The following is a 10,909-nucleotide window of genomic DNA, read 5'->3' on the forward strand; positions in this document are numbered from 1 at the left end:
GCGCCGGACTCAGCCTCCGCCTCCGCCTCGGGCTCCAGCGCCCGCTCCGCCATCCCCCCCCACCCTGGTTACCAGCCTCCCCCGTTGTTAGGAGCCCGACCGGAAGTGGCGCGCATCTTCCGCGCCGTCGGGAAATTTCTCACGGATTCTCACTGCCCCGGGCGCCAAAAGGAGACTCAGGGCTGGAGCTGCGCATGCGCGCAAACCTATTCTTGCCACCATCCCTTTTTCTGTTAAACTTTCTAACTTCGTTTAGAGGGAGGGCATAAAGTTTATGCCCAGCACTAGGACAGAGGAGCCCGTGGGCCCTGAGGAGTGGGAAGAACCCACTGCTGATTCTTCAAGATCCTGGGGAGGGGATGCTGCATAGCTACACAGGAGGCAAGCAGCCCCAAGACAGAAAATTTTTATTTGCTGTCCACGCAAAGGTCATCTCGCGCTTTCACGTCAGTCCGGCAGTCCACAGCCTCCTTGGGCCACTGCCTCCTCAGACTCAACTCTGGCCCTGCTGCTGTCGCTGCACACGCTCGTCTTCCTCCTGGCCCTCACGCTGGGACTGGCGCGAATCCTCCAGTCCTGATGCCGCCAGGAGCTCCCCCGTGGACCCAGCCAGCCGGAAGACCACGGGGATGCGGGCCAGGGCTGGGTTGGTCTCCTGCAGGCCCTGGATCCACCTGGCTAGCGTCTCCTGGTCGTGGGCACCCGCCATGCATATGGCGAAGACTGGGCCTTCCTCCACTGTTGCGAGAGAGGTTTGCCTAATGGGGTGCAGCGGCTCCCTCTGTTACGCCCCTTCACCACAGGCTACTTCCCGTCTCCTGCCTGCAGCTGGGCCTTCCGCCCACTGCCCGCCCCCCCCGCCCACCCTGAGGGCTGGGCCCGTCCTGGTCATACCCAGCACCAAGTGCGACAGAATTGGCGGTGCCTGGGAACCCTGTAAACGGTGTCTCAGCCTGGGAGCACGAGGGCCACAACTCCTGGGGCCGAGTCCTCGATGTCTGCTTTACCTTCATCGATGTCAAACTCGTAGTCATCCCAGCCGCTCCTTGCATAGTCCAGGTCCAGCTGCATCGGGTAGTAGAGGTTCCACTCCTCCGGGATCTCCTGCACTTCCTGCCTCGAGGAGGATGGGGCAGGTTGTCAGAGGCCGGAGTCCGGCAGCCTCTTTCCACCCCCAGGCCCCAGGTGGGCGCTGTGCCCTTACCTTCTCCTCCGGGGGCAGCAGGTCGGCCCTGAGGATGTGGTAATAGACACACTTGTTGCGCAGCCACAGGGAGAAGGGTCCCTCCACAAAGAGCGGCCGGGCTGGGTTGTGGCGGGCCAGGGCGTCCTGCTGGTCGGGACTCTGGATGCCTGGGGTGGAGACCCGTGTGTGTGCCGGTGCCAGCTTGGAGGGACAGGTCAGAGAGGCGGCCCGGGGTGGGGCAGGGCTCACCTACGATGTGGGGCTGAATGGAATCCGCTGGATCTCTTGTGTCATCGGGTGAAGGCTTCTGTGAGGAAAAGTGGGAGAAGCTTGTGACCCTTAGGTCCTACAGGAGGAGCCAGGAGAGGGAGACAAATGGGGCACCTGCAAATCCTGGACAGGTCTCCCACACGTCATGGACACCCATCCTCTCCTTTCTATCTGATCTGGCCAAAGCCACCAACATTTAAGATGCTCACACCTAGGGAACCCTGAAGCCAGCCATCTACTTTTAACATCCTGGCTGTTAAGCCAGGTGTGGGGGTGCACACCTGTATTCGAAGCACTCAGGAGGCTGAGGCAGGAGGATCACCACAAATTTGGGCCCGCCTGGGATACACAGCAAGACCTTGTCCCAAAAACAGACAAAATCCTGGCTGCCATATTCTGTGTGACCTTGACCAAGTCACTGTACCTGCATGCCTGTTTTCCAGTTGCAAAATCACAGTAATAGCCCTTACCTCAGGTGACACTGAACCATTTAGAACAGTGCTTAGCAAAAAATACGTGTCCAGTGCCTTTGAATTAAAAAGGTAATAATTTTACACCACAGATATCCCAGGAAGGAGTCCCAAGAATCAAGTTCTTAACAGTGTTTTGGTTTTTGGTTTTTTGAGGGCCTCACTATGCAGTTCAGGCTGGTCTCAAATTCTCGGCAATCATCCTGCCTTAGCCCCTTCATCGCCGGGGGATTACAGGCGTGCAGCGCCACACCCACGTAAATAGAGTAGTGTTTAAGGTGGGAAGGAATTCCCTTTGGTATCTTTTTAAATTTTATACCCTGAATATGACTTCTTAAACAGCAAAATAGAATCTTTTTCTTCTCTTTCTTTGCAGTACTAAGACTGAACCCATAGCCCTGCACATACCAAGCCAGTGCTGTGTCACTGAGCTCTTCCCGGCCCTTTCTGCGTTCTGACTTTGAGACAGGGTCTCCTGAAGTTGCCCGGCTGGCCTGGAACTTGCAGCTCACCCGCTTCTGCCCGCTGAGCAGCTGGGATCAGAGGTGTAAAATCCCACTGGCTGACACTGATCTTTTCTGAAGCGTACAAGCTGTGACTGAAGGAGGCAGCAGACAGCTGTAGGGATGCCCAGCACCACCCTCTCAGGTAAGGAAGGGTCGAGGTGGCTCCGCAGCTCCCAGGATGCACAGGTGAAAAGGAAGGCACCGCAAGTGTAGTAGATACAGTGCTCTGCCGGCTGGGCCTGCGGCTCTGTGGTGAAGTGCTTGCTTAGGTTCTGGGTCATACCCCCAGCACACCAAAAATGAACAAAGCAAAACAGGCCTGCTCTTTGAGAAACTCCTTCCTTCCTTCCTTTCTTTTTTGTTTTGTTTTTAGAAACAGGGTCTCATTGTGTAGTCAAGGCTGGTCTTGAACTCACTACAGAGCCCAAGGTGGCCTTAAACTTGCAGTGATCCTCCTGCGTCAGCCTCCCTAAGTGCTGGGGTTACAGGTTACACCACACCCAGCTATCTTTTTCTCTTTTTCACACGTTCCCATTGGCCTGAACCACCAGAGGTACATGTGTCTGACTGTCCCCTTAGGTAGCTTGTACCACCTGAGACTTCCATGCCACCTGAGGGGACAGGCCTGCATGCACTTTGGGATAGGACTTTTGTTTTTTTTTTTTTTTTTTTTTTGGTCTTTTTGAGACAGGGTCTCGCTATGTAGTTCAGGTTGGCCTTGAGCTCACTTTGTAGCCCAGGCTGCTCTCGAACTCGCAAGGATCCTCCTGCCTCAGCCTCCGGGGGGGTGGGATTACAGGATTACAGATGTGCATCACCATGCCAGGCTAAGCCTCTTGATAAAGTCCCCAGCCTCAGATATTTTGCCCTAGCAACAGCACATGCACTAACAGCACCTGAAGGGACAGAAACAACGGCAAGATGTGGTAGGAGCAGGGCTGCAGGAATCCACCAGAGAGCGCAGCCCGGGACGCGGCTCCTTTAGCACAATGACCTGGGTGGGTGGAGGGGACCGAGGACAGGAAGGCGTGTGTACCTGGTAGACGGTGACCCTGGCGCTGAGGTCAGGCTCCATGTGCCGCAGGCCCAGCGTGGCCAGCTCCACTGCGTCCTGGGGCAGCTCGCGGGGCACCGGGAAGGGGTTGACGTTCTGGAAGCGTGTGAGCCACAGGCGCATGCGCACGAACTTGAGCATCGGGTGGCTGCGGCGCCCGAAGATCTGCAGCAGCAGGAACTCCGTCTCCTTGTTGGGCATCACTCCTGCGCCAGGCAGAGGAGGCAGAGCCTCAGGGTGCGGTGCGGTGCGGGGTGAGGGGGCAGGGAAGATGGTGCAGCGGGGCGCGGACAGAGATAGGAGAGGGAGGGAGGGAGAGTTACAAAGTGTAGCTCAGACGCAAAGCCTTTGCCTGGCATGCTAGAGGGCCTGGGTGCCATCCCCAGTATGAGACAGAGAGAAAATTTCAAAAGGAAAGGGCCCAGGAAACCAGGGAAGACTGAGACAAAAAGAGTATTCAGCTGGACATGGTGGCGCACGCCTGTCATCCCAGCACTTGGGACGCTGAGGCAGGAGGATCGCTGCAAGTTTGAGGCCAGCCTGGGCTACACAGTGAGTTCAAGGCCAGCCTGAACTAAGTAGTAAGACCCTGTCTCAAAGAACTGAAACAATAAAGAAGAAAAGGAGATTGAGCAAAGCGGAGTAAGCCGACGCCAGAGAGGGCGGCGCCGGCGGCGGAGGGAGCTGGCGGCTCCTCACCGTGGTTCTCCATCTGCTCCAGCACGGCCACGCCGCACTCCTGCTGCCGCGGGTAGTGGATGAAGATGCGCTGGAAGATGTTGCGCGGCCGGAAGACCTCCTTGGGGAAGATGTCCAGCAGGAGGTTGTAGGCGGCCAGGTCGCGCTCCACGCCGTACTCGCGCATCTTGCGCAGGGCCAGGTAGATGAAGTCCACGTGGCCGCGCTTGCGCACGTTGTGCTGTCCGAAGCTCTGCACGGCGCGCACGAAGCTGGCTTTGTCCCGCGCGCTGCCCGGCGCCCGCTGGAACAGCTCCTCGTGGGGCGCGGGGACCTTCCCAGGCTTCTTTTCAGGCTCAGAGGGACGAGGGACCAGGGACTTCGTGGAAGTGTAGGGGGTGGCGCTGCAGTGGAGGCCCCGTGGGAGGAGGGGCGACACCTGGGGACAGAGGGCACTGCTGGAATACAGTGAGTGCCCCTGGACCTGGGGGTTCCCAGCGGGCTTTTCCTAGGAGCGGTGGCACTGGTGGCCCCAAGGCTGACCAAGAGTGTGTGGTGCAGAGGTTACAAACCCAAGCTTGGGGAACCAGGCTTGGTGCCACAGGCCTGGAAGGCTGAGGCAGGAGGGTCGCTGTGAGTTCTAGGCCAGTCTGAACTACAAAGCAAAACTGTCTCAAAAAACTAAAACCAGAATCCAAGACTGGACACCATTACACACTGATAAAACACAGCCCTGCCAGATGGGAGAACATGGCTGTTAGCCATTGGCAGGGACAGGAGGCAAAACTGCCACGCAGGAAGTTTAGTAACGTTCACCACAATGACGGTGCACACCCTTTGATGGCGGCAGTCCTGCACATGAATGTTTTAGATTTTCCATGCTTTCTTTGTCAGTTGACAATGTAGTACTGGGGATCGAACCTGGGCATTCACAAAGAGCTACATCCCTAGCCCTTTTGCCTTTATTGTATTGTATTTTATTTCTTTTAAATTTGGAGACAAGTTCTCTATAAATTTCTAAATTGTCCAGGCTGGGCTCAAACTTGTGATCCTCCTGCCTCAGCTTCCCAGAACACTGGGATTATAGGCATAAGCCACCATGCCTGGCATCTTTAAGTTTTTATTTTTTTGTGGTACTGGGGACCAAACCTAGGGGTGCTCTACCACCACGCTACATCCCCTGACCTTATTTTTCTATTTTTTTGACAATTAAGTTTATTGGTGCATTTTAGATATACATAATGATCACATTCATCATGGGGAATTCGTACCTGTACATTGCCGAAAGTTTGAGGCCAGCCTGGGCTACATATATCTTGGTTCCTGTTTTTCCCATTCCCCTCCCTTCCCTTCAACCCCCTTTCTCCTTATTTACAACAACTTTGTTTCCTTCTTTTCTTGTTTGTTTTTCTTTCCCCTTTCTTTTTTACCCCTATTTTTCTGAGACAGGGTCTCACTAAGTTGTTCAGGCTGGCCTTAAACTTGTGATCCTCCTGTCTCAGCCTCCCAAGTAAATGGGATTACTGGTGTGTGTATTGGGGGGGACAGGTACAGTGGCACTCCTCTAATACCAGCACTCAGGAGGCTGAAGCAGGAGGATTGCTGTGAGTTCAAGGCTAGCCTGGGCTAAACAGTGAGACCTTGTCTCAAAAAAAAAAAAAAAAAAAAACCAAAAAAAAAAAGGGGCAAAGACAAGACAAGAAACGATATTAAAAACATTAGACCGAGGGCTAGGCACAGGGAGAAGATCAGGTTTCTGTGTCCATCTTTACATGCGTTGCAGGAGGAACCCACAGTCATCCCCCGAATCCGCCCAGCCCCTGTGCCCTTAATGTCAGAGTTGACACCCTCACCTTTTTGGACACAGGCCCCTTAATTACGTGAGCCTCCTGCAACCTCAGTGCAGACCAGCTGGCTTCATTTTTTTATTTTTTTGAGGCAGGGTCTCACTATGTAGCCCAGGCTGGCTTTGAACTCGCAGGAGTCTTCCTGCGTTGGCCTGCCGAGAGCTGGGATGACAGACGTGCCTCCCACGCCTGGACAAGCTGGCTCCTTTGGGGAGATGCTGAAGGGGATGAAGGCGAACCCCAGGCCTTCCTCCACGCGCCCCGCAAATGCCCCCCTGCCCGCGGTTACCTGGGAGAAGGGGGCTCCGGGGAGGATGGCGCTACAGATGGCTGCCCGGCCCCGAGGGAGGCCTCGGGCCAGCAGTGCGGCTCGAACGCAGCTCATGCTCAAGCTCTAGGTCTTGGGTTGGCTCAGGCCGCCACCTGGCCGGAGAGAAGAGACGTTAGTCCGGAACACCCAGGCTTAGACGACTGCTTCACTGGCAGTCCTGCTTCTGCTGGGCGCAGCCGTCACTGTTTTCAGGCACTTGCTCCAGGGACAGCCCCTCCCTACTGGACCAGTTTTTTTTTTTTTTTTAAACTTATTTGTCATCTATTTTATTAGATAAAAAGGCTCATAAAGTGTTCTGTTGCCTTTTTGTTTCTCAAATCAGTTTTTGTTGTTGTTTTCTTTTGTTTTTTTGAGACAGGATCTTACTGTATAGTTCAAGTTGCCCCTGAACTAACTATATAGCCCAGGCTGGCCTCAAACTTTCGGCAATCCTCCTGCTTCAGCCTCCTGAGTGCTGGGATTAAAGGCGAGCACTACCATGCTTCCGCTCAATTGTCTTTTAAAATGTAAACAAGAGCCCGGTATGGTGGCTCAGGCCTGTCTTTCTAGCACTCTGGGAGGCTGTGGCAGGAAGATTCCAAGTTCCAGCCTGGGCAACTTTATAACTTTGAGAGATTTCGTCTCAAAAGAAACATTAAAGAAAAGAAATAAAAAACGCTGGGGATGTACCTCAGTGCAAAGGCACTGGGTTCAATCCCCAGAACCAAAAACAAAAAGCGAAAAGGACATGGGGATTTGGCTTAGTGGCACAGTCCATGTGTAAGGCTCTGAACTCATTCCCAGCACTGCAAAAACAAAACAAAACAAAACAGAACAAAACACACACAACCAACCAACCCCTAAACCATGTACTTCCACTTTTGAGAATTCATTCATTATCTTGGCAACACAGGGGATGGAAGCCACGGCCTCCCACAGCGCGCAGGCGCTGACCCGCAGCCCAGCGCCAGGCACCCCTCGCATAGCGGCGCACCCTGAAAGGTGAATTTGAACAAGGCTGTGGGGAGCGCTTGCCTGGCCCTGCGTGCAGCCCCGGGCTCGGTTCTGTCCAGCCAAGCCCCGCATCAGTGGGCCTGAGATGTGACAGGGTCACAAGCACACAGCGGGTGAGGCTGCAGGCTGACCTCAGAGAGGAGGCCTCCGCAGGCCCTCACCTTCCCACACCCGGGATCCAGCCCAAGGCCTCTGCGTGCGAAGCACGCGTTCTAGCTCAGCCTCAGTCTTGGCCCCAGGTTTTAGGGGTTTTTTGGTTTTTGTTTTTAGTATATCCACAGAGTTTGTGATCATCACTATGATCTAATTTAGAACATTTTTACCAGGGTGCAAGCCTGTAACCCCAGCACTTAGCAAGTTCGAGGCCAGGGTGGGCTACATAGTGAGTTCAAGGCCAGCTGGAAGGGCATAGTGAGACCCCGTCTCAGAAACCAACTCCCCTGCTGGGCGTGGTGGCACACGCCTGTCATCCCAGCACTCTGAAGGTTGAGGCAGGAGGATCCCTGTCAGTGTGAGGCCAGCCTGGGCTACATAGTGAGACCCTGTCTCAAAACAAAACAAAACAAGACAACAAAAAAACTAACTGCCCCCCGGCAAGAAGTCTTTAAATATTTTGGATGAATATCAGATTTTTTTTAGGCAATACTGGAGATTGAACCCATAGCTTTTGAACTGATCTACACCTCCAACTTTTTAAAAAAATTTATGTATGTTTTCATTTGAGTCACCAAGTTGCCCAGACTGGGCTCAAACTCCTGTCTTAGCCTCCCAGAGTGTTAGGATTATGGAGTTATGCCACCCTACCCAGCGGCACTAGACTCTTAGGCAAATATTTTCTTCCATTCTGTGGGTTGTCTTTTATTTTCAGCTTTGAGATAGGGTCTTCCTGTGTTGCCCATACTATTCTTCAATCGCTAGACTCAATCGACCCTTCTGCCTCAGCCCTCCCAACGCCTGTGCCACCATGCCTATCCTTTTCTCTTTATTTTTTTCTTTTTTGGGGGCTGTTGAGACAGGGTCTTGCCTTGTAATTTAGGCTGGTCGTGAACTCCCTATGTAGACCAGGCTGGTGTTGAACTTGCGGCGATCCTCCTGCCTGAGCCTCCAGGGTGCTGGGATTACAGGCGTGTACCACCATGCCTGGCCCTTTTCCTTTCTTGACATTTTCATCTGCAGCCAATTAAAAAAATAATTTTTATGAAATACTAATTTTTTCAAGTTAAAACATTTTAAGCAAGAAGTCATTTTTATCCTATTATTATTTTCAGCCCTGGGGACTGAACCTAGGGCCTTCACAGAGAGCTGCTCCTTAGCCCCTTTTTATTTTTATTTTTTTGAGAAAGGGTCTTGCTAAATTGCCCAGGGTGGGCTGAAACTTTCAGTCCTCCTGCCTCGGCATTCAAGGATGCTGGGATGCCAGGCCTGTGCCACCACGCCTGGCTCTAGAAGTTGTAAGTCCACCATGTTCCTCACCTCTCCATTCAATCCATCAGCTAGTCCTGGTGAGTACGCACTTCCAAGTCCACCCCAGATGTCCGCACTGCTCTCTGTCTGCAGGCTACCACCCCGTCCACGAGCTCTTTCCTGGATACCTACCCAGCCCCCCTCTTCTGCACCCCACTCAGCTCTCCCTCCAGGGCTGGAGAGAGCTTTGGGAAGCGGCAGCCAAGCTATGCAGGGACACAGATTTTGAAACAAGCCAAGCTGATCCCGGTCTCAGACCCCCTGTACTTCTCCCTCTGCCTGGAACTTTCTTCCTCCAGATCTCGCAAATGCTCTGCTCATCCAGGTCTCTATTCAAAGAGAGTTCTTTTCCGGTCACCTCCTCATTCTCCCAGTCTAAAATAAGAGCCTTTCTTAAGGATGAGGCAGGCGGATCTCCTCGGATTCAAGGCCAACCTGAACTATATAGCGAGACTCTATCAAACAAACAAAACCGTTTCTCATTCTGATTAATGCATTTTTAGCAATTACCAGTATCTGAAACCACCCGTTTATTTCTGACTTATTCAGTGTCCGGCTATCTGAGGAGACAGAAGATTTCGGTCTAGCTTTCTCACTGCTATCTAGAGGAGCGGGGGCGGCGCCAGGTATATGGTTAACTGTCAGATAACTGCGAATAAGCGGTGAGTTTCCACAAAACGCCTATGATTGGCATCCTGAGATAGGTGTAATCTAACAGCTCCTAGACCCGGCTGCCAGGAAACAGGCAGGCGCAGCTTTCACTTCGCGCCGCGGTGTGAGCTCGGGCGAAAGCCTTGACCTCTCTGAGTCACCTATGCACCCCAAAGCGGGAGATTACGACAGCGAGGCAGCAGACGCATGGCGGGCAGCCTCTTCCCGCAAGTCCCCGTCCCGCTCCCCAAAAGGTCACAGCGCCCCGACCTTGCAGCCGGGTCTCTCTGGGGCCACCCTCCCCCGCTGCCAGGTCCCCAAGGGGATGTCCGAGTCCCCAGACGTTCGTGTCCACCTCCCCGCGTGCGCCCTACCTACTCACGCGACCGGCCACGGAACCCGGGCCGGTTCCGTCTTGCCCCTGGGCGCCGCCATGTCCGTCCATAGAGCTTCCGGGTCACGGGTCATCAGCGAGGCAGCAAATCAAGAAAGCCGATTTTGACAGATTCCGCCCCCAAGATGATAATCACCAATAGAAGGGATAGATGACCTTGGTCCCGCCTCCTAAGGAGAAAGCCACGTCCCTAACCTGCCAAGCAAACCGCAGATCTGGAAACTGTGGAGCACGGAAAGGAGGGGTTGCATTTTCCTGGGTGTGAAGATGGATTTAGGAGGCCTATGAGTCCAGCCTGGGGCCCTAGTTATCTGACCAGAAAACCAGGGGTGAATTATTAGAAGGGGGAGAAGTATGGATTCACTCATTCACTCGACAAGCATTTTTGAGTGCTCACTGTGCCGGACACGGTTCTAGGCTCCGAGGATGCCGCGCTGATGTTGAGACAGGCTGATGCCCGCCTGATTCTTAGCTAAGTCTTAGCCCATCTGTGCCTCAGTGGCCTCACCTGTGAGATGGGTCAATTATAATACGCTTGATATGTTTAAGAAATATATATATATTTTTTGTTTGCTTTTAGGTTTTCTTTCTTTCTTTTTTTTCCCCTTGAGCCACAGTCTCGGTATGTTATCTAGGCTGGCTTGAATCCCTGAATCCAGTGATCTTCCTGTCTCAGCCTCCCGAGGAGCTGGGCCTACAGGAATGCGCCAGCACCTGCTAGCTTTAATAGACTTTTATGGACGTTGAATTAACCTACGCGGAACAGCCATAAAAGAACAATATGGAAGGGGCTGGGAATTTAGCTCAGCGGCAAAGCGCCTGCCTGGCAAACGCAAGGTCGTAAGTTCGATTCCTGGTACTGGAAGAAAAAAAAAAAAGAACAATATGGACAGTCGTGTTGGGGATTCGCTGTCAGCGCCCCTGACACCCTTCCAAATAGGAGGGAATGGAGTCTGGGTTGGCTTCGCGGGCCACCCACACTCACTGTCCGGTGGGGTTTCGTGTGTGTACGTGATTGTGTCCGCGGGACTGTGTGTGTGACTCTGTGATGTTGGAGTGGTAGAA

The 10,909-nt window shown here is 53.4% G+C and overlaps 2 protein-coding genes across 4 annotated transcripts in view; both read right to left on the bottom strand.

Moving 5' to 3' along the window:
* Positions 1–294, bottom strand: part of Znf653 (zinc finger protein 653) — a gene marked incomplete in the record, with an annotated part of 12,773 nt that extends 12,479 nt beyond the window's left edge. Inside the window, 1 exon segment of the mRNA XM_013505113.1 lies at positions 1–294. Within this exon segment, the coding sequence (XP_013360567.1) occupies positions 1–53 (53 nt within the window).
* Positions 295–390: 96 nt separating this feature from the next.
* On the bottom strand, positions 391–10,361 carry Ecsit (ECSIT signalling integrator). Of its 3 annotated transcripts, none has more exons than XM_005405668.2 (8): positions 9,833–10,361; positions 6,301–6,434; positions 4,186–4,603; positions 3,469–3,692; positions 1,436–1,493; positions 1,205–1,353; positions 1,008–1,113; positions 391–738 (listed from the first exon to the last, which is right to left on the bottom strand). In XM_005405668.2, exons 2-8 carry the CDS (start codon positions 6,394–6,396, stop codon positions 494–496), a joined length of 1,296 nt encoding a protein of 431 aa, XP_005405725.1. In that variant the 5' UTR covers positions 6,397–6,434; positions 9,833–10,361; the 3' UTR covers positions 391–493. The 3 variants fall into 3 exon arrangements, with proteins under 3 accessions (XP_005405725.1, XP_013360568.1, XP_013360569.1); XM_013505114.1 differs by having other exon boundaries at positions 9,825–10,360; XM_013505115.1 differs by lacking the exon at positions 9,833–10,361 and adding an exon at positions 8,360–8,385.
* Positions 10,362–10,909: the final 548 nt, after the last annotated feature.

Source organism: Chinchilla lanigera, unplaced genomic scaffold (genome assembly GCF_000276665.1).
Source record: "Chinchilla lanigera isolate Chin_1 unplaced genomic scaffold, ChiLan1.0 scaffold00094, whole genome shotgun sequence".
NCBI lineage: Eukaryota > Metazoa > Chordata > Mammalia > Rodentia > Chinchillidae > Chinchilla > Chinchilla lanigera.

Bases quoted from the DNA above. Each gene is read 5' to 3' on its own strand.
- Ecsit (XM_005405668.2), bottom strand. From the start codon at position 6,396: ATGAGCTGCGTTCGAGCCGCACTGCTGGCCCGAGGCCTCCCTCGGGGC. The intron at 3,693-4,185 runs GTGAGGAGCCGC...TGCCTGGCGCAG, and splicing joins GGAGCAGATGGAGAACCACG to GAGTGATGCCCAACAAGGAG. The intron at 1,494-3,468 runs GTACACACGCCT...TTTTCCTCACAG, and splicing joins CCAGGGTCACCGTCTACCAG to AAGCCTTCACCCGATGACAC.